At 32.4% G+C, this 26,975-nt stretch overlaps 1 protein-coding gene across 1 annotated transcript; it reads right to left on the bottom strand.

Annotated features, from left to right (window-relative positions):
* Positions 1 to 2,552: 2,552 nt before the first annotated feature.
* Positions 2,553 to 26,375, bottom strand: LOC144849502 (tyrosine-protein kinase JAK2-like). Its single transcript, XM_078706430.1, has 19 exons — positions 26,179 to 26,375; positions 21,255 to 22,058; positions 19,997 to 20,119; positions 16,009 to 16,166; positions 13,038 to 13,186; positions 11,900 to 12,046; positions 11,174 to 11,421; positions 10,671 to 10,877; positions 10,410 to 10,561; positions 10,065 to 10,203; positions 9,585 to 9,740; positions 8,633 to 8,738; positions 8,188 to 8,243; positions 7,717 to 7,821; positions 6,853 to 7,048; positions 6,531 to 6,652; positions 6,124 to 6,305; positions 5,643 to 5,747; positions 2,553 to 5,541 (listed from the first exon to the last, which is right to left on the bottom strand). The coding sequence occupies exons 2-19, from the start codon at positions 22,056 to 22,058 to the stop codon at positions 5,310 to 5,312; spliced, it is 3,387 nt and encodes a 1,128-aa protein (XP_078562556.1). The 5' UTR covers positions 26,179 to 26,375; the 3' UTR covers positions 2,553 to 5,309.
* Positions 26,376 to 26,975: the final 600 nt, after the last annotated feature.

Here is a 26,975-nt window from a genome sequence, read left to right as displayed (position 1 = left end):
CAGGGTATTTTTCGAAAAATGGCCAATTTTCGACCTTTTTATTTTTTGACGTAAATGTTACTATAGCATAATAAACATGCGCAGAGTCGAATAATGGGTTATGCGCATGTCAATTGTGCTATAGTAACCACTTTTGACATAAATGGTTAGCATAGTATAATAAACATGCGCAGAGCCGAATAATGGTTTCTGCGCATGTCAATTGTGCTATAGTAACCAGTTTTATCGAAAAATAAAAAGGTCGAAAAATTGCCATTTTAAAAAAAAATCCCTGTGCTATAGTACAGGGATTTTTCGAAAAATGGCCGATTTTCGACCCTTTTATTTTTTGACATAAATGGTTACTATAGCATAATAAACATGCGCAGAGTCGAATAATGCGTTCTGCGCATGTCAATTGTGCTATAGTAACCAGTTTTATCGAAAAATAAAAAGGTCGAAAATTGGATATTTTTTTGAAAAATCCCTGTACTATAGTACAGGGAAATTTTCGAAAAATGTCCAATTTTCAACCTTTTTATTTTTTGACGTAAATGGTTACTATAGCATAAAAAACATGCGCAGGGTCGAATAATGCGTTCTGCGCATGTCAATTGTGCTATAGTAACAAGTTTTATCGAAAAATAAAAAGGTCGAAAAATGGCAATTTTTTGAAAAAATCCCTGTGCTATAGTACAGGGTATTTTTCGAAAAATGGCCAATTTTCGACCTTTTTATTTTTTGACGTAAATGTTACTATAGCATAATAAACATGCGCAGAGTCGAATAATGGGTTATGCGCATGTCAATTGTGCTATAGTAACCACTTTTGACATAAATGGTTAGCATAGTATAATAAACATGCGCAGAGCCGAATAATGGTTTCTGCGCATGTCAATTGTGCTATAGTAACCAGTTTTATCGAAAAATAAAAAGGTCGAAAAATTGCCATTTTTAAAAAAAATCCCTGTGCTATAGTACAGGGATTTTTCGAAAAATGGCCGATTTTCGACCCTTTTATTTTTTGACATAAATGGTTACTATAGCATAATAAACATGCGCAGAGTCGAATAATGCGTTCTGCGCATGTCAATTGTGCTATAGTAACCAGTTTTATCGAAAAATAAAAAGGTCGAAAATTGGATATTTTTTTGAAAAATCCCTTGTGCTGTAGTACAGGGATTTTTTCGAAAAATGGCCGATTTTCGACCCTTTTATTTTTTGACATCAATGGTTACTATAGCATAATAAACATGCGCAGAGTCGAATAGTGCGTTCTGCGCATATCAATTGTGCTATAGTAACAAGTTTTATCGAAAAATAAAAAGGTCGAAAAATGGCAATTTTTTGAAAAAATCCCTGTGCTATAGTACAGGGTATTTTTCGAAAAATGGCCAATTTTCGACCTTTTTATTTTTTGACGTAAATGTTACTATAGCATAATAAACATGCGCAGAGTCGAATAATGGGTTATGCGCATGTCAATTGTGCTATAGTAACCACTTTTGACATAAATGGTTAGCATAGTATAATAAACATGCGCAGAGCCGAATAATGGTTTCTGCGCATGTCAATTGTGCTATAGTAACCAGTTTCATCGAAAAATAAAAAGGTCGAAAAATTGCCATTTAAAAAAAAAATCCCTGTGCTATAGTACAGGGAATTTTTCGAAAAATGGCCGATTTTCGACCTTTTTATTTTTTGACGTAAATGGGTACTATAGCATAATAAACATGCGCAGAGTCGAATAATGGGTTCTGCGCATATCAATTGTGCTATAGTAACCAGTTTTATCGAAAAGTAAAAAGGCCGAAAATTGGCCATTTTTTGAAAAATTCCCTGTGCTGTAGTACAGGGATTTTTTCGAAAAATGGCCGATTTTCGACCCTTTTATTTTTTGACATCAATGGTTACTATAGCATAATAAACATGCGCAGAGTCGAATAGTGCGTTCTGCGCATATCAATTGTGCTATAGTAACCAGTTTTATCGAAAAGTAAAAAGGTCGAAAATTTGCCATTTTTGGAAAAAAAATCCCTGTACTATAGTACAAGGATTTTTTCAAAAAATGGCCAAAACCCGCACTTTTTAAAAACCTGTTATTATGCAATAATATTGCTATATATGCACATATATTGCTTTATAATCATCTTATAGACGTATAGTAAATATTTATGGCAATAAATAAAAATATCGAAATTTGGCAATTTTTCTACAAAAATCCCTGTACTTATAGTACAGGGATTTTTTCCAAAAATGGCCAAAAACGCACTTTTTAAAAACCTGTTATGCAATATTATTGCTATATATGCACATAATTGCTTTATAATCATCTTATAGACGTATAGTAACTATTTATGTAAAAAAATAAAAAGGTCGAAATTTGGCCATTTTTCGAAAAAATTCCTGTACTATAGTACAGGGATTTTTTCAAAAAATTGCCAAAAAACGCACTTTTTAAAAACCTGTTATTATGCAATATTATTGCTATATATGTGTATATATTGCGTTATCATCATCTTATAGTAAGCAGATATTTAAAAAATTAAAAAAATCAAAAAATGGCCAAAATATGCACATTTCAAAATTCAAATATTATGCAATAATTATTGCTATATACATAATGCGTACATATTGTGTTTGTAATCATCTTATAGATCATCTCTAGTAAAAGGTTAAAATGACAGTAAATAGCTCATACAATCAGTGCTTTATGATTCACCATTAATTCACTTAAATACTTGGATTCATTTTTTAAACGCTATATACTTCAACATCACACACAAAATCCCACAAAAATATTTACCACAATAGCCTCACTGATTACAATTTAAAAAAAAAAGAGAAGTGTTTAACACATTCCAGACTGTTTCCCTTATACTAAATCAATAAAGCGACCTTTATAATGTACGGCCTATCGTGGCATTGTAATATTATGTACAAACTGGCATGAACAAAAGTTTTAAATTACAAATTAAACTGAGAGGAATCAAGTTAAAATTATTTTGCTGAAGTAACTACATTTTTTTACTGCAGTAATGTATTGTTTCAATCATGGAAGAGTAAAGTTACTATTTCAATCTTTCCTGGTTCAATGTAGAAGTTATCAAGGATATATGATTCACTTATAGCATAGAGATATATTAGTGAATACTATAACAGCATAGAGATATTAGTGTATAATATAATATATCTATTCTTATAGTAAGCATCTATGCTTATAGTAAGCATCTATACTTATAGTAAGCATCTATGCTTATAGTAAGCATCTATGCTAATGTAGTAAACTCAGTAGAATAATTTGACATGATCCCTTCAACAAATATCAATCCTGATTTGTATCGGATTCCATATTTATAGGTATACTCTAGTATAAAGATTAGCGTTAAATAAAAACCACTAATTATATTGACTGTCCAACAATATCTGTGAATATCAATTGTGACATCATCATGTAACCATACTTGCCCCGGTAACCTATCATTATGTTCAGTAAAGCAAGTGACCACCAATTTAAAAAATGATATATAAACTAAAAAATACAAATTCTGAACTGACCATGTTTTGTTTTCAATATTATTTTACATAAAAAGATGGCCAAAGTGTTTACCATGGCCCGGGACCCCTATTAAGGGGACACTTTATTAAGGGGACACCCTATTAAGGGGACAGCCTATTAAGGGGACACTTTCCAGTGAAAAGAATGAAGGGAAATATATGTTTAACACTGTGGCCAACCCTATTCAGGGGACAACTCTATGAAAGGGAGGGGTTTCTTCGGGTCCCGAGGGTGTCCCCCTAACAGGGGTTCTATCTACTATATTATAGTGCAGATGATAATAGAGAGTTTTCAATTTGTGACAACTGACGACCTAGGTCAGGTCAACTGATGTGTCGTTGGTCGTCATCCCCGTGTGTTGACATACGTTTGTCGTCGGATGTCACAAACCAAAAAAAACCAAATTATTTGTGCAGATACCAAAAATATAATAAAAGATGAAGTAAATAATCTATGATGAACTTGGCATATTTTACAATTATTTGAAATTAAATTTGGTGCTTAAATTTATTCATTTTTATTATACAACAAACTAATACGACATTGAAATCAAATCAACATTGACATTAAAATTGTTATCAACTAACATAATTTAAAAAAAAATTGTTTTGAACATAAATGGTGAAAATAAACACACGGTCTTTTAGAAAACTTTACAAGAATAAGACAGAGAACATTGAATAGCAGATTGTATGACAGAGAACATTGAATAGCATGTTGTCAGCTCGCAATAATATTGGAACTAACAGGGGGCACCAAAGCATGGCAGTGCAAAATGCATCATAATTCGAACGTATTTATTTTACTAAAACCTTGAAATAATTTCCTATTTGGATCCTAATATTACAGAAGAGAAATGTTTCTTTTTTTGTTGATCCAGACTGTAACCAAAACCAACAGTCTACTTGAGAAAGCAAACTGAATGTTTGTCAAACGTTGTTGGATCTATTTTAACAACAAAAAAGAAAAAGAATCAGTTGCCTATCTATAGATTATGACATCATTGTTATAAGGTCCTGTTTCTTCTGCGAAAAAATTATTTTTTTAACCATGTGAATAAAAATAAAACTCCAATTTCTTGGCAGTAGAAACGGAACAAATTTGTAATACCTGGTTAAATGGCAGCCTGAAAATAACGGATATAATCACCAAAACAATTCGTTGTTAGAACGCCATTGAACCGGTCAAACCCAAATGGAAAGTTCATGTCAAAAAAACATTTAAATGAATATAAACATTTAATACATATAATTTTACAATATATTTTTAATGTTGATTATTTATCTGATAGCCTATAACATAATGATATGCTTATGAAAAGAAAAATCTACAAGAGGTAAATTGATAGAAAGTAAATTAAGCGTGATTTCATTCCATATATGGAAATGTGTACCAATCTACAATATTTTAGCATACTTATATTGTAGATAGATCATCAAATTCCTATATGTGTCCATTTTGTTACAAAATTACTATTTATTTGTGATGACTTGAATAAAAGGCAGTTAGTGTAGAGCATAAGCTATAGAATATGCTATATGGTGAGTAGTTGTATATTAAAACAATGCTTAACTAACTATAAATTGGTCAACTTCTTATTTCAGAAAACTACATACAAAAATCATATTTCATAAACATAAAACTTAAAACCTAAAATTTATGACTGACCGACATGTATCTATATATTGTATAGCCACCAACCCACTCTCATAATCACAATGTTAGGTAGATATGGTATGTACCTCCGAATCACAAGGCGAAGCTGCAAGCATTACAATGGATTCGTAATCAACGCCTCGCAATCTTCTTTCACTTGCTCAAATGACGGCCGATCTTTGCGTTGCGTCATCCAACAATTTTGCATTATGTTATACGCGTCGTTTGATATGTTATACGCTTCAGAATGATCACGGCGTGGCTGCGACTGCTTTAGTCTACCGCCACCCTCAAGAAAATCAACAATGATTTTGATCGATACTTCCTTCCCTTGATCATCGATATACCTGGATGGAAAATCAAACAAAAACCAACTTTAGGCTTAGTATTTTACTCAGAAGAACTTAAGTGCTTTGTAATTTAAAAGGAAACCAAATGATTTACTTACGTTGGGGCATTTCCATATGTAAACATCTCCCACATCAACACACCAAAGCTCCAAACGTCGCCCTCGCGGCTAAACTTCTGATGTCCGATGCATTCTGGTGCATACCTGAAAAAACAATAACACTCTCGCATCACAAGATCACATCACAATTTCTTGTTAAAGGAATTCAACGATTTTACAAGAAGTACTGCTTAGGTATTCAGCTAAGAGGAGGAAAAGTTTATTTTTATAAAGAACTGACACGGTCATCCCCCCGTGTCAGGGGGATGACAGGCTATCTGATAAGACCGTGATTAATTTAATATTGGTAATCCTTGGTCATGTGCCTAAAGACTTACAATAAATAAAAAGATAAATAAACAATTTTTATCTGTGCTCGTCAACGGTACGCAGAAGGGACCAATCTTCCAAAAGATGTTGCATAATAAATACTCACAAATAGTACAATGTATTATTAACAAGCGTTGCCTTTAAAACTTACCATTTATAAGGCGTGTCTTCACTGCCTCTAACAACATAATAGTCTCTATCTGACCCAAAACTCTTGGCTAGGCCAAAATCAGTGATTTTGACATGGTGTTCACTGGCCACTAGAATGTTTCTAGCAGCTAGATCTCGATGCACAATACACGTGTTCTTGTGGTTGCCAAGGTAATGCATAGCCTAGAAAAACAAGTGATTATACAAATAATTATTTCATCTAGGCACATTGCCAAGGACTGTCAAAGGTTGATTTAACGTTTGTCCTTCGTCTATCACCCTCAAATGAAAGCTTGTTACATACAGTATTAGTCCAGTATTAAACATTGGTTGTTTAATATGAATTTGATTGATAATTTGACGTCCGTCCTTGATCTATCGATTCAAAAGTTTGCAAAAGTTACTTACTGCACAAATCTGAGTACAAAATAAATACAACACGTCATCAGACAGAATGGACTTCTTATCTTGTAGATAATTTTTCAATGCACCAAGTGGAACAAATTCTAAAACTAATCTGAGATATCTTCCTGCAAAATAAAGAAAAAAAAAATTAAATGAACAAATTGTCTAAATTACCTTTTGTCCTACAGCAAGCAACTTGCCAAGACTATCATGGACCTGCCAAATGGCAGATGACAAGGTAGACAAGGTAGGTATTTAAAGTAAGAGATATCCTGATTCAAAAAGGGACAAAAATGCATTAAATAGTACAATAATTATAGTTTACCTTTTGAAACACCTAAAACTTTGACAATATTGTCGTGTTTTAAACTAGACATCCACTGAATTTCACGCTTGAACGCCTCGAAGTACTTGTCATAATGCTTCTCCTTTAACATTTTCACAGCCACAATTTTCTGAGGTTCAGTCGTGAAACCAGAATCCACTTTCCAAATTGCTTTGTTGACTTTTCCATAAAAGCCCTAAAAAAATAGGAAATTAGATTTTAAAGAAACCATATTCAAACTATTCTATTGCAGTTACTGCAGTAAGGCACCAAGTCAAAACTATTCTATTGCAGTTACTGCAGTAAGGGACCAAGTCAAAACTATTCTATTGCAGTTACTGCAGTAAGGCACCAAGTCAAAACTATTCTATTGCAGTTACTGCAGTAAGGCACCAAGTCAAAACTATTCTATTGCAGTTACTGCAGTAAGGGACCAAGTCAAAACTATTCTATTGCAGTTATTGCAGTAACTACATTTTGTTTGCAATTTTTTTTCTTGGTAATCATACCCACTGTTTATTGCAGAGACAACTCATAAACTTATACATTAAAACAAACTAAAATCATACATTAATGCAGTACAACAATGTAGTTTCTGCAGTAACTGCAGCAGAATAATTTTGACATGCTCCCAAAGAATTCATTAGATTACATATCAATAACATAATATAGTTTAAAGGTTTGCATGGCAATTAAACATTTTTGAAAGTCAGGCTTGCAGTACAAAAACATCACAACTGAAATGTTGAGATATCCTCAACTATACTTTATAAGTTATTTACAGAACACTCCAAAATATAGAGGGCTCTTTCTTCTACAAATTAATAGAGATCTTCACAAAAGGAGAACGTCAATTACGCATACCGATCCGAGTAATTTAAGAATTTGGAGATTGCTATCTGGTATGTCAGGCAAGTGAAACTCTTCATCTAAGGTAGGCATCGATTCCTCATCTATTTCATAGTCATCCTGCGAAATCAAATACACAATACAATACAACTTTTGGAATAAAAAAAAAACAAATTTAAAAAGACTAAATTTATCCTATAACATGGGTGTGAAAATATAGGCAACATTCTCAACAGATTTGTGTAATTTACAAGAGCTATAAAAATTGATCAAAAGCAGCTAAAAATTCAACCTTGTTTTGTTATAAAAAAATATATACATATAAAGTGAACCCATTGCTTAGGACACACCTATTCAGGGGACACTTTTGGGGTCCCAAAGGTGCCTCCTGAATAGAACAAGACCGTTAGGCACCAGTCATACAAAGCATTAAATACTGAATTTAACAAGCAAATATAGAATAATGTTCCTTATTGAAATACTCACAGGAAAAGATGCGTTAAAGAGATTTGCATTCTGAGATGGCGGCAAAACTGGAAGGTCTGTTTAAAAAATAATTATACACAATATTATGCATTTAGTATTCATTATGGGTACCATACAGTAATAGTGAATAGCAGAAGATTATGGGCCCGGTCAGGCTTAGTTATTTTAATAATTGTGCCCATGAAACCAACACTGACCAAATTAAATAGCTAAGTCTAAGTTTATTTCCAAATGAGTTGAAGCCTCTAAATATGCATAATATTTAATTATTAGGTACAAACATCTTATTCTTAATTAATTAATTAATCAAATTCCATTATATCACTGGGCGGTTTAGACAACTAATATTAGAAAAGAAAGAATTGGAATTTAGAAAACTTAATATTAGAAAAAAGAAATGACAGCGCCCTCATTCTGACATGGGAATTAGAGGGTATTTACTTGCCTCCATTTGGGTTGGGGTTTTGGTCCTCGAAATTGAAAACATTTGGTATATCGTAAACAAATATGTTGTTGGTTTCCTCTTTGGCCCCTGCATATTCACCAGAGACCTAAAATGTATCAAACAAAAATGAAATTTAAATTCAAACAGCCTAAAAGATGAGTACAGGTGAAAATAAGTACAAATAAAAAATGTATTATAGTAAGAATAATAGATAATATATTTATTCACTTTATACAATAAAATCTCAAAGCGCAGTGGACTAGATAATAATAATAATAGTTCATTCTTATATAGCGCATATAAGCAAGCTCTCAATGCACTGAACATTAATTACACCAGTCATTTTTTTGGATCAAACACGCAAGGAAACATACTCCCAGAATGCAGCTAGTAATCAGCGCAAAGTGGTGTCTTGATCTAACCGGGTACCCATTTTATACACCTGGGTGGAGAGACGCAAACGTAAGTATCTTGCCTAAGAATTCAAGCAATGCGGCGAGAGTTGGATTCGAACCTTGATCTCACGATCAGTAGTCGAACGTCCAACATGCTGCGCCACACGCCCTCACAGATGTAACACATACAAGAACTGTCTTCTTCCTCAAGGGTCCCTCAAGTCGAGTTCTGCTACCACAAACGGCGCTCATTTGTCTGCCGATGCCATATCAAAGTAGGTGCGTGGCTAGTTAATCTGTACTTTTTAACAGAATGTCATCTTCTGTGCCTTGTAGCCTAACCTAGTTAAATTGTGCACAGGTTTGAATAACACACATGAGTCCCATTGTGTTGGTGATCATTTGTTTGAGGGCAGGGGATGCGATGGACCAGTACACCGGGGTAACCCTTTACTCTTCCGAAAGATGCACTGGGTTCTTTAAAGTGCACACAATCGATCCAAGAACAATAAATATTATAATTATTTAGTATCTGTAGATTAGTTAGGTATCTATACCTTCAGCATAACTTGTCTAACATCTCGCAACACGTCTTTAAATGACGGCCTATTATTTGGATGGAACATCAGACATCTGGTGATTATTTCTCCTAGATCTTCACGACACTCGGTGCCAATGGCTGGCATCTTACCGCTCAGATACAGATTTCGCACCTTTTAAAAAAAAATTGTTCATCATTTTTCAATTCATTCAAAATTAATATTTATAAATTAAATTGTGGGAAAGTGATCTCCTAAAGCTCTGTCTACACTATCAAACTTTATGTGACAAAAAAATGAGATGTGCCCATATACGGACATGATGATGTCATATCACAACCATATTTGGACACATCACAGTTTTTTTGTCACACTAGTTTGGTAGTGTAGACAGAGCTCAAAGCTCCATTCACACACGTTAAAACAATTAAACAGCATCGTCTTCCATGTATGAATTTATAACAGTCACCTATGTTAGCTTATTTTGCTAAGCCTTACTTGTTCATTAGGCACGTCTGCAAAGGGCTTAAGTCCATAATTAATTATCTCCCATAACAGTATGCCATAGCCAAATTTGTCACTTGGCAATTCCGGCTCATTTTTTCCCCTAAGTAACTCTGGAGCAGTCCACCGAACTCTAAAAAAAAGAGAAAAAAATAGCTTTAATAAAACTATCAACACTTGGCCGGCCGCAGTCTAGCCCTATCATACATACACCCTTATCCCACCCACTTGGCCCAAAGATGCCAACTTGGACATTTGAGCCAAGGCTGGTGGGGCACTTTACCGGCACACCATCACCCAGTCTAGAAAGGATTATAAAATTTGTATTCATATTTGTACCTGTTCATTCTGATTGGATTGTCGTCTTCCAGCGTATTGAAGTAGTAGTGACCAATCATAAGGTCCGTTAGTTTGGTTACAAATGTAGGGGGTTTGTTTGTTACTAAAACGTTATGTGCTGATATACTACCATGGACAATCTGTTTCTTTTCCTAAAAATGAAAAAATAAAAATGACGTCATAGATCCTTGCAAATTGAAGGCTCTCCAACACTTTAAAAGTTTGACAAAAATAAATTTGACACCTAAAACAAATATTTACCAGAAATTCAAGAGCTGCAGCTATCTGAGTTGCAGCTTGAAAGAGGTACGGCTTTTTCAGGTGTTCTTTGTAAGTTGTAAGATATCTATCAAGCGGGCCTAAGCTAGCGTACTCAAAGATGCTAATGTAGTTAGACGTGATGCCTTCAAAGCGAATGATGTGGGCGTGCTTCAAACCAGACATCTTATCAGCTAGCTGGCTGAATTTCTGCAAAAGAAAACATTCGACATCTATTGGCATGCATTGGAAATATATGATAACTGTAATTTATATCTTTATCAAAATTATTCTAACTGCAGTAACTGCAGTAGCTACATTTCTTTTATACAATTAGCAAGCTAAGCAGTAATCATACCCACTGTTTAGTGCAATGACTACTCATAAACTTTCACCTTGAAACAAACTATAATCATATGCTATTGTAGTACAAAAATCTAGATATAAGTAGAATTATTTTAGACAAGATCTTTTTATTAATAAGGAAATAATTGTTTTTAATTTACCATATTGAAGCCGGACGGAGCTTGTTGTTTTGGCATCTTCATGACTGCATTTACTGAGCCTCGTCCTCCAAGCCTGATTAACTCGCCCACTTTGACCTCAATGAATTTACCGTGACTAGGTAAAGCTCTCCATCTACTTTGATCTGTTAACTCGGCTTCTGAGATGTAGTTGACTTTGTTACGTTGCGGAATTGGCGAACTTGGGGGCGCTGGACATCCTGTTCGACTTGTAATTAACAATGAGTTGTCTACATTGTTATGTACAATATAATAAAAAATATATTATTTTCAAAGTCTAACTACAATTGTAGAAGATTACGTACAGTATAATAGTTGATAATTGTTTCTATGCTATCAAACTTTATGTGAAAACAAAATGTGATGCGCCCATATATGGACATGATGATGTCATATCACTACCTTATTTGGGCATATCACAACCATATTTGTGCACATCACACTTTTTTGTCAAACTAGTTTGATAGTGTAGAGAGTGATTTACTGTTGGTGTGTAGTATTAAAATAATATAGTATAACCCATCCTTTGAAACGCTACTATTCAGGGGACACTGTTACAACAAATGAGGGACAACATATGTTTTAACACTGTGGCTACTATTTAGAGGCACACTATTAATGGGACGTATTGTTGGCTTCTGAAAGTGACCTCAGTGGTTCTACTATAAATAAATAAAATAATTAATTTCTAAAATTGACCTGACTGACCTGTAGTGCCACCAAAGCTTGCGGTACTGGTGATGCACTTCTTAAGAGGACCTTCTAAACACCAACAGTTTTCTGGGTGACGATAAAATTCCATCAATCCTCTCAACGAATCAAAAGAATTCTGATCGTTTAACGATACATGTTCACCTGTATGCAAATATTTGAAATTAAATATATTGTTTAAATAGGCACCTGTATGCAAATAAGTTTTAAATTAAATGATGGTATAGTACACATATGTAAATCTACATTAGTGTAAATAAAAGAGCTAAAGAAAATAAATAAAAAATGAGAATCAATACATAATTGACATTTGACCTTTGAAATTTCAGTGAACACAAAGACATGAGTTTAAAATTCAACATAGATTTAAAAGGTCAAAAGAATTCATTCATTGTGAAATAAATTCAAATTGTTATGGAGAAATTAAATTTCTATATTGTGTAAATGAAAAATATATATACAACTTCAAATATGAAAAATAATGATATCGAGAGTAAAAAACTACATTCACATATTTGTTTCAATTGTTGTTTAAAAACACGGTTTTTTAAGAATTATTCATATTTCTGTGAATTATGCAAATATTGACAATACGCATTCTAATATGAAAGTTATTTATAGTTGATTAAAGCATGAGACAAGTGTAGTATTTACAGAAATCTGTGGAGATAATAATCATTGTGATTATTAGCGCCAGCCAGTATAATAACCTGTAGTAAACTCAAGTCTGTGGGTTAGAAGTCATTAACTTGTAATGTTGTTGTAATGTCAAGTGGGAGGAAGAAAATGAACAAAATCACATTGTTGCCTCATCAACTCAAAATTTCAGAAAATCTGGAATAATTTTTTTTTTGGTATATTCTATATTTCTTTTCTTTTTAATTAACTGAAAATTGTGCTTGTTAATGAACAATTCAGAGCACTATTCATTAACAAGCACAATTTTCAGTTAATTTGTTTTAAAATAATTTCTCATTCTCACAGATTTCCTCATGTTTATCATTTCAAATTAAATAATTAAATTTCAGTATATCACAGGGATGTTTAGAATTCATGTTCTGTGATTGATTGTGTTTATGTACTATTAATAACTGTAGATCTACATTATAAGCTTCCTTAAGCATAAGTATTTTACCTTCTTCTATTTTGATTTTATAGTTTTTGAATTCTTGTCCATACACCACACTCAAACAGTAACTATCGTACTTCTCTGGGTTCTGGCGGATAAGATAAGTGCCGTCTTCCATACCAGCTTTTCGTAGTTTTTCAAAGGCCTCAGTTCGCCTGAAAGTAAGTAAAAAATCTTCCCTTGGAAATAATTGGGGCAGAAAACGGTTTTTTAAATATTTATTTATTAATTTGGCCTGTGTAAAATCCATTTTTTACTCATTTTAGCTACACAAATTCTAAAACTTGATTTTTCTAGATTTCTAAACCTGATTTCTAAAAACAGACAGACATATGTACATAATAAAACATATCAGGATAATGGCAGGAAGGTTATGTCAGAGGTCGTGTGAAGGGTCAAAGATCAATCGAGACACATGTTTCAAGTTGTAATGTGCATTATAAAGTTACACAAAACAAACAACATATTTAGATGAATTAAGACCACACAACAAAAGGAACAGAAATAAGAAATAGAAAGATACAAGGATTCTCAATTGTGTACAATAAAGGTATCAACAAGTCAACAGCCAGCCTAAAACTAGCTTGACATAAGCAAAGAGATTGCTAAATGCAAACTTGGGTTCTCATTCGGACACACCGCTAGTTTACAAGCAGTTTGGATGATCTATCGCTTTGTGATTGGTCAATGTGGCACTTTAGGTACTTGCATCGTGTCCTAGTGGGAACTAAGCCTTTGTGATAAACTCTTTATTTATCATAACCAATTCTTTTATCTTTGACTTTAGTCATTTAAGAGATTTAAGACCAAAAAAAAGTGATTCAATTTTGATATTTTTAAGCCAAATCATTTTAAAACAAAGCTAAGATGATTTTTTTGCTACAGATCATTTGATAAATTTGACCCAAGAAAAATATAGCATTAACTTAATGATTTGAATACAATGGCTAAGAAAGGCAATATGATAATAATGCTGCTGGTGCTGGTAAATTATTAAAAATGATAAGTAAGAAAGTACTTAGATACCAGCACAAAGTACACTACAAGAAAAATGGTTTGACTGACGCCAAAGGGCTGCTATGATATCAGGAAGCAACACATTCAATAATAACATTAGTAAATTTAATATGACTATGACAAAAATAATGAATATGATGAGACAGACGATGTTGATGATGACGATGATCATGATGATGATAATAATGATAATGATTAGATTATGATTATGATGATGATTATGATGATTGCAATGATTTTGATAATGATGAATAAATAAATTGAGGATTTAATAAACGAATATGACAAATATAATGATTAGATTATTATGATGTTGATGATGATGATTAGATTATGATAACAACGACGATGGTGATAATGATTAGATTATGATGCTGATGATATAGGCTAAAGAGTACACAAAATGTAGTGACTGTAGTAGAACAATTTTGACATGATAACATTGTTTACTGTAAATTGCCAGATATAACTGTAACAGTACAGTAGTAGTGTCTATCTAGTTTCTGCTGACGTCCTTCCATCGTCGTCTTTGATAACATTGCTCTGATTATAAACAACATACCATCCATCATTCTAAATCGATTCTAATTTATAAATAAAGCAGGCAGATACTATACTATTATACCTGAACGCTATTTATGCTTCAAGTCTAAATAAAGCAGGCAGATACAGTACTACTGTACACTATTATACCTGAATGCTATTTATGCTTCAAGTCTAAATTATCTGTGGTACACAAGAGATTGAATGGCTTAACAGCAAGACAAACTAATAGGAATTAAACATTAATGGATGCTGAACTTATGACAAGAATCATGAAACATATGTGCTACTGTGGTATAAACAATAATACATAATATTAATTAAATATCCCAGTCTTTTGAATTGCACATCAAATTATGCTTTACTTGGAACCCAACACCTGGTGATTGAAGACTGATTTTATTACCTTCATTAAACCTGTATGTTTTATGAAAAAAACATTTTATTATTTATCTATATTGCTCTACCTTTGTATCAAGCACTACCCCTTTTGTTCATACCCTGTATCAAGTCAAATACAGATTATTAATTACATACAGTAATATCTGTACATGTTATCTCAGCTACAGAATACACACACTATCTATCATCTGTATAGTAAATGTACTATAACATATATCATATAGTTTATTGTTAAAAGTACTATACTGTGTACTGTACATCCTATCTACTGTATTACAGTACTGTGTGTACTATCTGCTGTTCCTAACAATATTCTGATATCATAGCCTATTCTATACCATATGTAAATCAAATCAAAAACATGTACAGATTCAATTAGTTTATAAATTACATTTTAAAAAGTCAATATTCCTGATTTCATTTTTTATTTTCTATCTAAAATCAAATCTAAAAAAAATGTATAAATTTGGCTCAATTCTTTTCTAAATTCTATTTTTTTTAAGTCTATGGGTCTGGGTAATAAAGTAAAACAAAATCTAGATAATGATGTAAAGGAAATGGGCAGATGTTGTTGTTGAAAACTAGAACAAAAATTGCATTGTTAAAAGAAGGAAATATGGTCACACCTGGTATGGGTAAGGAAGTACACAGTGTTTATCCACAAAAAAAAAATGTTTTTAAATGTAAATACAAATAACTATAAATTAGGTTAATTAAAAGTCTGCCGTATATCCTCGGGTATAATCCCACTTCGGGTATAATCCAACAAATACTGTACTTTATGTCTAATTTCACAAACAGGCATATAGGGTCCCAGTATTGACTTTTGGTTGTAGGCAGCTCTCTAGCCAGTTCAGATGAGTTTTGCTTACCAATTGTTTTTTTCTGAACCAGGGTTTCCTCGGGTATAGTCTCACGACCAAAGTCGGCCAAAATTCATGTTCTAGAGAAGGGGAAGGAAGGTGGGGTTATACCAGAGGATATACAGTAATAGATCAATATTTAACAATCTTACGGTATGGGTCCGTGACATCTGTTCTTGGTGATCAAATCAAGAGAGGGCGGCGCTAGTTCTTTACACAAGAAATGATAATAGTCAATAAGTAGCCTGTAATAGCCATCCAACAGAGACACTAGCCCTTCCGCTTCTTGTTTGGTCTTCAACTGCAAAAACTATTAAAAACAATTTATTTAAATATATTATACCTTTTGGTAAAAACACAACAAATAAATAAGATAATGGAAGGACTGCTGATAAAGATCAGGAGTAGAAACAAATCACATATCACTGTACAATGGTGTGTACACATAATACAATCAAGACGGATATTTCTTGTTAAAATGAAACTAGAAAATAGCCAGCTTTCACTTTACGACGAAGACCTTTAACATGGTCTTGTTTTGTGTAGTACAGGTATGTGTGTGTGGTGAGGGGGGGGGGGGGAGGGTGGTGTTCTTTGTTTTGTGTGGTATGTGTGTGTGGTGAGAGGTTCCTTGTTTTTTGTATGTGTGTTTTGGGTTCTTTTGTGTGTGTTTTTGTTTTCACTGTTACTTTGTCATGATAGTTAACAATATTTATTTGAATAAACCCTCTTGAACAATAAAAATCTTTAGGCAGTTATTCAACTAAATACTGTACATTAGTTAATATAAAATTTATATCATAATACAGCTTCTATACAGTAGTTTTTCAATTGGATTTTCCCAATTGATTTTTACATTGGAATTTTTTTCCTTAATTAATTTTTTTTATAATTTGATCACCATATGTACATATTATATTATTTACATTTTTTTAATACAGTATTACAATATTTCTCAGAAAAAAAAGGAAATTCTGTAATAAATAACGTGTTAACTTTAATTCCATGAAAGAAATAAATGTTGATTTGATTTGACTTGTTGATCTATGACACTTTTTACACAACAGTAATTATTAACCACTTGTTGACGTATTGACATCTTTGGCACTCCATACTTGGTAAATTAATGTATATTATACTACATATAACAATCAGTCATTATTCATTACTTTAACATATGAAATAAATGAATAACGTCTGAGCCATGAATAATTAATGCTTAGCATTATTCACTTTTTTTCAAATAAAACGAGCACAGATTTGCCGAGTGTAATGGGAAGAGGTTAACAAACTATGATGCAGGTATTAGATAGTGATGGATTGGAGATTATACGCCAAGACAGGACGCATCCTGTTCACACTGGCATGAATACATACTATGATGTAAGCAATGTAAGGGATGTTGACTTGTTAAGGCTATAATCATGTATTACATTGTCCATTTTACTGTGCAATGTACAGTAGTGTACATTTTTATAAAATGTTGTACTGAAAAGATTATTATAATTTCATTGTTATATATTGAACATTCAATAAAGCTCTGTCTACACTATCAAACTTTATGTGACAAAAAAATGTGATGTGCCCATATACTGACATCATGATGTCATATCACCACCATTTTCAGGCATACGGTATCACTACCATATTTGGACACATCACATTTTTTACCACTGATAGAAACTAAGAAATGTTGAATTATTATTATTATTATTATTATAGTGTAAAGCTCTGTCTACACTATCAAACTTTGTGTGACAAAAAAAATGTGATGTGCCCATATATGGACATGATGATGCACATTTTATTTACATCACACGTTTTTTGTCATAACTAGTTTGATAGTGTAGATAGAGCTTGGAAAATTACAAATATGAACTTGGTTAACCAGCAAAGAAAAAGCAAAACTAAAACGAGAAATACTGTTAAGTTTAAAGTACAGTACTACTATGTACTATAAGCATTCATGCTTCTCCACTATACAACACAAAAAAGTGGAAAACAAAACACCATTATATTTGTTTAAAACATCATGAGGAACTAGCCAACTACATGGCGATAACATCGGATGTTTGAAACAGAATCTAACATATTAAATTTCAGTGAGTTTGTTGTGGGACAGCTGACTGTCATCACATGGTTCACTACCTAAATTGAACCATCTCTTACTGTACAACAATTGGTGGTCACTTTTTCTAATGTGTTCATTTTTTTTTTTTTAAATACAATATGCAGTGTTTGCTGGATAGTTGGCCAACAAACTTCAATTGGTTCGTACAATGGTCATTCATTGAGCCACTGGTCAATAAGCCAATGGACCTAGAGCCACTGGTCCTAGAGTCAATCTGTTTCAAAGAAGCAAAAAAAAGTCTTCTTTTGGTTCATGCCATTGCTATAAGACATTTTACATATACTCCCTGCCTTAACAATCTATAGGAAGAAGCGACACCATTATCCAATAGGGGTGCTCTACTGTTTTCTTCTTTCCATAAATATATTCCTCTCTTCGGAGACAGAGTCTATTGTAGGCTTATCCAGGTAAGTTAGGCTTATTTAGGTAAGTTAGGCTGAACTGTGAGGACAGTTAATGAAAATGTACATGCTAAAATTATACAGTTGCCTTGCTATCAAATACTATAGACAGATGTTTCCTTTGTAATACTATATATTTACATATATATTTATATTTATTGGTCTATTTTTTTCTTTTTTTGTCATTCATTTTTCATGGTTTTATAGTTTCCGTTTTTTAAGTGTTGACGGCCTGATGCACGTCCGCCTCGGTAACACTCAAACAAAAGAGCAGTTGATTGGGTTTAAATACCTAACTTATCATAATGTAGCAGATTTAGCAAAAATAACATAAAGTACAAAGGTAATGTACATAAGTGGATGATGCTCTATTGTAGTACAAAATGGAAAGTTTAATTTGTACTGTAGTTATCAAAAGGTCAAACCAGAGGTCAGTCTTGTATCAATAGCAGTGGCATTTCACTTTATTCAAATTGGTTTTAATTGATCAACAAATTGAAAGTATATTATCATCTAAAAATAAATAGTTTGAGGAAAAGCTATAATTTAATAATTAATAATCATTGATTATATTTATAATTAAAATGAAAAAGGAGCAAATTTCATCAACTTTTAAACTCTTGAACTTGCAGAATGTAACGACAATACATCCACCGATTCTGTTTTAAATAATATATTAAAACTGTAATCGTAATATTTTTTTATTTACTCTATTTTAATATAAAGATATTGTGTCGGTTTAAGTTAAATATAATTTATAGTAATATCGAAACTTGGCAGCTTAAAGGTGCTCTGACAAGATTGCCCACCTGACGACACCTTCGTCTAACTAGTTCAGAGAGGGCGCTTTGACAAGATTGCTCATCTGACAACACCCCTGGCTTAATATAACTACAGTAGTTAGGTTAGGCCTAGAAGCACCGTTTTTAATACTGGTTGTACAGTAGGTATAGATGGCATATAATGGGGTGGATAAGTGAACAAAAGAGTATTAATTAATAAAATAGTACAGTTGTTAGTACATTAATAGCTACACATAAAATTGAGCAAATAAAATAAACAAATATTGCTACTGAATGGAGGCAAGTTTTCATAATTAAAATTCATATTATTTAACAAAATAGTACATACAGTATAAATAACCAGAGGATAAATTAATTTAATTATTGACACAACCTTGCATATTAAGGGTAAATCTTATTAGCATTCTGCTCCCATATCATTTACTATTCATTTCTTTTTACAATGCAAACAGCCCAAACTAGGGCAGCAAAAAAAAGGAAAAAATTTAAATATTAATTGAAATTTATTAATTTGCAGTGCTTCAATACATACAAATTGCAGTTTTTATCGAATATTGAAATATAATTATAATGATATGACCGACTATGACCCTAGGGACGAGAAAATAGAGATTATTTAGCCGTCAGTACAACAACCTCTTCAATAGATAATTCTTAGTCCTCTCTCCATGACAGATGTCACATAACATGCTTTGTACAGTATTTCTTTCTCTTATTTATTGTATGTTTTCATATGGATAGTTTGTCTGAAATAAAGTTGAATTGAATAGAAATAGAATTAAAATGAATGTTTACGATGACTCACCTCTGGGAAACCATTGCGTCGATTTAACTGGACGGTCCAGTCTAGTTGGTCACCACCTCTGTGTCTGTATATATTGATGTCTGTAAGGTCCATCAACCTCCATGTAACAGATGCTTTGTTTTGCTGGGAAAAAAAATGGTCAACTACTTGTAAACGATTAAGAAATTAGAGAAATGATGATGGTGGACTATACCATTTGCGGAGATGGGAATGTAAACTTTCTCGCTCTTTGAGGAGAAAGGCTATTGTTGGTTTATCCATGTAAGCTAGGCACAAAATAGATTGTACATTTATACACTAAGGCATGTCCCGTGTTTTATATCTCACTTTTTTTTTCTAACAATTTTTTTCTTTATTATTAAATCCAAATTTGATAAAGGCTTATTTGAAGAATAATTTGTTAGTATTATATTTATAACTTTACCCTTTCATTTATGCTACTGCATGTACAAGGGAGATATTTTTAAATAAATAAAATACTCTGATTAAATTACCAGTTTCACCAAAATTATTCCCAGCTTTATCTTTATTAACATTTTCTATTAGTAATAGTACATAGGATATTTTGAACTTTAGGCAAAAATACAGTATTTATGAATTTTAAAACTCATTATGAAATGAAACAAGTTGCAGGTAAACAGAATACATACATCTGCCTTTACATTCAATTTCTCTATATTATTATAATTTAATAATTATGCATATACTGTAGAGAGTCTAGACTAAGTATAGTGGAATGACCTGAAGTGTTGTATGGAGTAATATCTAATACATATTTAACGGCAACCATAATACAATCCTTTACAGTGACCACACTGTTCCCTAGGGAGCATATAAACAATATTCTACCATTATTACAGCAGAAACTAAATGTTCTTTTGCAATAATTTCAGTTTGTTTGTAAAGTTTATGATGCAGTGAATGGAATAAACAAAGTGTGATTTGCCACAAATAGCTTGTTAAAACCTGCATCCTGTAAATGAGGTTAAGAGTATACAAATTAAAAAGATAGACATTTCAGAATTTAGGATGTAAGACGATGATTACCGTAATGATGATGATAGTGGTACTATACAATGATTCATGAGATGATAAGGATAATGATTAAAATCATGATATAAATGATGATGATACAATGATTCATGAGATGATAAGGATAATGATTAAAATCATGATAATGATACAATGATTCATGTGATGACGATAAGGATAATGATACAATGAGACATTAACAATGATATAATCATAACCTACGTACCTCTATTTCAATTCCTTTATTTGCAGATATACGTACAGTGCAAGCGGTGTCCCCTCTCATTGCCTTGTACTGTTCCACTATTAACATTGGTTTATTATCAATAAGAGAAGCTAAGAACATGAGACGGTAACACGTGCTGCCGTCCCCACTATCCTCCGTAAACCGGCGAAGATTCCCTCTCACCTTTAACTTCAACCGATGTTTATCAATCATGTTAAGACCACGAAACCACTGTTTTGGCACAAACGACCTAAAGTGCGTGTCAGATGTCAAGTTGACATGTTCATTACATTTATTGTATTGAAGAATGCTGATGACAATTAAACCTAGCCTGTCCTCTATACTCAAGTCCTCAATACGCCCGTGAATAAAATCGTCGTGAAACTGTTCGTAAAGGTAATTCAGAACTTGTTCCTCGTACGAATTAAGTGAGTGCGCGTCGGTTACAACGTGGAAACGAAATCTGAAAACAACCTCACTACCGTTCTCAGGGCATTCCTTAGGACTTAACCACATTCTGCTATCTTTGTAACAAATTGAGAATAACGTAGAACTAAGACATTGTATAGTGAATTTCGCCGCGGCATTCTTGCATACAGTTTCTGCCGTCAAATTCTCGTTCCACGGAACATACAGGATCTCCTTTTGGCCGTACAACTGCACCTTCACAGTGTTTTGATTGTTGGAAGTCATTTCGAGTTCTTGCTGGGTTTTGCACGGAGCATATATTCCCATTTTCAATCGCCTACAACATCGTCCTAGTGGCCATTGTCGCCCAGGCTGGTCTTTGATGTTTTTAGGCATCTATTGAAAAAAACAAACATTGTACAATACAATTAAGTAATTTTAGGATTTACTCAGAGAATAATCTTTGTTTCTGATCTCTTATTTCATTCTTCACTTGTCTATCAAGTTGGTCTGGTTTTTTTTTTTTAAATAATATATTTCCCATTAAAAGAATAAATCTAAATAAACCACAATTGAAAACTGACTGAGAGGTTTCTCCCAGGCACACGTTACCGGATGCAGCACCTGGACCGCTGACTGTCCTAATAATTATCTTTGATAAACATGCTTACTGTATCATTACCACTCCCGAATTTTAAAATACTTCCGTTTTCAGCAAATTTTTTAACAATCTATCAATACTTCCTTGTACTAAAAAGTACAAAAAAATAACAAGTGCTGGTCAAAACAAAAACAAACAAGTTCTGGTAAACAATAATTAATTTACTATTTATAGATAGTAAAAACATCCCGCATGGATTCTCAGTACTGTACAATACATTAAATGCAAATACCTCTACATTTCAGTGCAATACACAGATTCAACATTAACAAATCAGTTAAAAATACTGAATTGTTATTTCTTAGTTGATGACAACCACAAACATCCTGATATTGAAATAAGGAAAACTTGCATTTAAGTATTACAGTAACTGTAAAAGAATTTTTTTTAAAAAACAATATATTAATTTAATAATTAGGAAATTGAATTTGTTTGAGCTAATTAATTGGTTTTAAATTTTTTTAGGTTAAAAAAACATACAGTAGAAGCCCTCTTTATAATTTTTTTGCGTTTCAGTTTTTTCCATCCACAATCATTTTTCAGATAGTAAAATTCCTTGGAATTTCATAGGAAAATGAACAGACGTCAGAACTGCTACAAAACTGGTTTTTATGATGCATTACTGATATACTGTACAGTACTAGGGACTGATTATACAAAGACGATGACTACTAAAGGTCTCAGGGATTTAATTATTTGTCTGTCACTTAATGTGACAAAACATACACATTTCATTCAATTGCCTAGTATCTATGTACAACACACAGCCTAGTGAATCTCTTGCCAAAATCAGTCTGTGTCTTGTGAGTGACGTCGTTGATGCCTCGTGATCTACTATAATTTATGTCATTCCAAACTTCATCTTTATTATAATCAGTAAGTATAAAATTAATTAAATGTCTACTTGAATAAGACAGACAGAAAATACAGCAGTACAGGATATTAGTGTAATACACTGTAGGTCTGAAGATGCTTGCTTCTAAAGCAAACTTTCAACAAATGTGATGTGCCCACATATGGACATTTCATTTCATTATTTATTTGGTCTATTTAAGTATATACATAACAAAAAAAACTGAAATTGGGGAGACCAGGGTCAACCTAAGTGAACTTAATCACTGTAGCTGAGCCGGTTGACCCAACCCCAAAGTCAGTTTACACATAAAAGACATATTTAAGACAAAATACAGTTACAGCTGTACAGACATGATGATGTCATATCACCACCATTTTGGGCATATCACCACCATATTTGGGCATATCACCACCATATTTGGGCACATCACACTTTTTTTTTTCAAACTAGTTTGACAGTGTAGACAGAGCTTAAATTCTGTTTTCCACTTAAGAATTTATTCGCGCGATTCATATTTCAACTACTTTATTGTGACGCGGAAAACTTTGCAACTAATCACAGCTAAGGAATAGCCAATCCGTGCGAATTAATTATCCTTTGGTAAAAACAGGCTTACAACTGTCATAGGAAATCATTATGGCCTTAAAATAAACTGAACAATAAAGTATTGTCTGCTTTTCCTCGATATAGGGTCTATGTCTTATACTAAGTAACCACAAAGGTCGAAGGTCAGTAAGGATAATGTAACAACCCACTCTTCCCTTTACATTTTATTTAGACTTTTTCATGAAGTTTGCAATACTCAGATTGCGTTAATATTACGTAAGTTATAAACACCCTGACATTTTCGACGTCAAATACATTTTGATTATTCCTTAATAACTTTATTGAACAGACGCTTTTAGAACAGCGGCACACGTTTTATGACGGTGCGTTCATAAGTTTAAAGAAAGAAAAAAATAAATAAAAGGAAATGAATTATACAATAGTGAAATAGTACAACACTTAACTTTTGATGGAGTATAGGCCTACTGTATATAAGTATATTTATTCATTATTATTATTATTTATGTTCTTGTTAATACTGTATTATTATTATGAATGTTAATTGTAATTTATTTACAGTGGTACTATTTTTATTATTATTTATGTTTTCCTAATTATTTTTATACTTTAGTCTTTTTAGTATTTTATTAACATTTTTATCTTAGAAAAATCATGATTTATGTTTTGAGAGTTATAATGAATATACATTTTTAAGAAGAAACCTCCATGTAACAGTTAAGTGTTGTTTACAGTGATAAAATAATTAATAATATGAAAGGCCTAAAATAAACCAAACTTAGCATTTGTAAAAATTAACAAATTAAAGTATGAAGTTAAACATAAAAAAATAAACATTTAAAATCAACGAATACAGTAAACACAAATAGTAATTTTAAAAATATTTACAGAGATGTACACCAGTCTTTCTCTGTAACATTAAATACAATAATAGCGAAAATTAATAAACAAAATTATAAAGCAACAATGCAAATTAGCTCTTTTTTAACTCGGATCTTTTTTTCCAGGCAACTTTAAGAAAATTCTTACAGTATTTGTCAAATGCTGTCAAGACAGCTTTACTAGGATCCAAGTTAATATCCCCCCCTAAAACTATAGTAGTTTTTCCATTAACATCAGCATTTATAAATGCGACTTGCGACTATAAAAATAACATGATATCTTAACCAAAAAATATATGATGGATTCCTTTAGCAATGGTTCATAAAGATAATGGTGAGTAAAGTTTGGCTCTGTATTTGCATAACTACCATATTTGGGCATATTACCACCATATTTGGGCATATCACCACCATATTTGGGCATATCACCACCATATTTGGGAATATCACCACCATATTTGGGCATATCACACTTTTTTTGTCAAACTAGTTTGATAGTGTAGACAGAGCTTAAAGCCTTTTTTCCACTGATTAATTTATTCGTGCGATTCATATTCCATCTGTACTTTTTTTTCTTATACTCAATAAAGACAACATGGTGAGTAAAGACAGCAAAAATGTCACAAGTCTGAGATCTGTTGGCACATTACTACACCATCCAGCCAGTCAAATGAGCCTGTATGTGATTATTGTGGAAATGTGACTACATGAACTTTTTAAACCAACCAATAAGAACTCACCTTATTTTTTTTTGGTAAAAAAAATGGTTTAGCCTTAGAGCTAAGATGTGTACAGTACATTACACTTATTATTAGAAAATTGTTAATATTTAATTGTTCGTTTTAATGCAATTAATTTTATTTTAAAATCTTCCAAAATAGTGATTAGGCCTAGGTTTATCCAACAATTGACACTGTTTCACAATATGACAAATAAATCAATGTACAAATATCAACTATTCTAATTAAATTACAGTATTAACTGATTTTAAAACTTTTTTCTGGTACAAAATAAATACATATAAATTTAACAATCATTTCTATTCTAGGCCTATAGACTATTGTAATAATTTGCCTATTAAATGGTGTTTAGGCATACAGTAGGAAGTCTAGCTAGGCTGGGCCGATTAAGCAAATTGTCAATTGACTAGGCCTGCTAGAACCTAGCATAGACTGGCTTTCCAGAGCCTCTAGCTATGCCAGTCCTAGCTAGCGTGGCCTAGGCCTACCTTACTTAGAGCTAGGCCTAGCTAGGCTAGTAGGGCCTAGGGCCTAGAGTATAAATAGTAGAGAGAGGCCTACAATTTACAAATGAGGAAATAAATGTATAATAGGCCTATATGTTTACAAGAATATAGGCTAGGCCTAGGTTGATCATAAAACAATTCTACTAACAACGAGTCTAAGGTTGAATGAAATGTTAGGCCCAGGGTAGAGTCCACAAACAAAGCATTCGTGCACAGGGCCCGGCCCGGGTGTACAGCGAACTGTGTACGCCGCTTGAAATGATAGAGAAAGAAGAATGCAAATTGTGCTAGGCTCAAGTGTAACTTACCTACTACAGAGAATTTCAACAACACCACGCCTGAATTTGGATGTTTAGAATGCTGTAATTGGCACCATTAATTATTGTTTTGAAGCATCTACAGATAAATAACCAAATACCATCATGAAAGGCTTAAAAATCACATATTTTATCATCTACAAAAACTGATTGATGTTTTTATAGAACAACCAGTGACCTAAAAAAGCTCTATGCCGCCGCCGATCCTCTTTCTCTTCTCTCTCTAGAGCGGAAATGACATCTTGAAAAAACAACAACATGATAAACAACCGGCGACAGAGGGAGTACTTCTTTCTAACCACTATCAACTAATTATTTAATAATAAATTGAAATCATTTAATTTGGATTAAAAAAAAAATTATGAGTATAATTATTTAAAAATCGTTTGGCACAAGCAATAGGTACATTTTTTTTGTGGATACGTACGTGTTGGATAAACGAAAAATATTTACTCAATACATTTATGGTCACTAAAACCGCATGTAAGAAACAGTATTAGATTGTGTGTGTAACGAAAAACTTTAATTTCTTTATTATAACGAAAGTTCTGTTCAATTATATAATACAAGACTCAACCCACCCATTACACTCAGATATTATTAACTAGACTAGACTGACACAGAAAACAATTTCGACAAACCATTTCAGATTTTCAACACTGTATATGGCATGTCATTTATTTAATCAAAACTTTAAAAGATAGTAACTTGTATTCATTTATTTAAAAATGTATCACTTTGTATTATTTTATGATCTACTATGGTACAAAACATATCTCTCAAAATTG

This window comes from Antedon bifida, chromosome 8 (genome assembly GCF_963402885.1).
Source record: "Antedon bifida chromosome 8, ecAntBifi1.1, whole genome shotgun sequence".
NCBI classification, from domain to species: Eukaryota; Metazoa; Echinodermata; class Crinoidea; order Comatulida; family Antedonidae; genus Antedon; species Antedon bifida.
This window is presented reverse-complemented; position numbering and strand designations above follow the sequence as displayed.

Coding starts and splice junctions, on each gene's coding strand:
- LOC144849502 (XM_078706430.1), bottom strand. CDS start 22,058: ATGCCTAAAAACATCAAAGACCAGCCTGGGCGACAATGGCCACTAGGA. Junction 7,822..8,187: donor TCTTTAACGCATCTTTTCCT/GTGAGTATTTCA, acceptor TTGATTTCGCAG/GATGACTATGAAATAGATGA. Junction 5,748..6,123: donor GAAGACACGCCTTATAAATG/GTAAGTTTTAAA, acceptor TTGTTTTTTCAG/GTATGCACCAGAATGCATCG.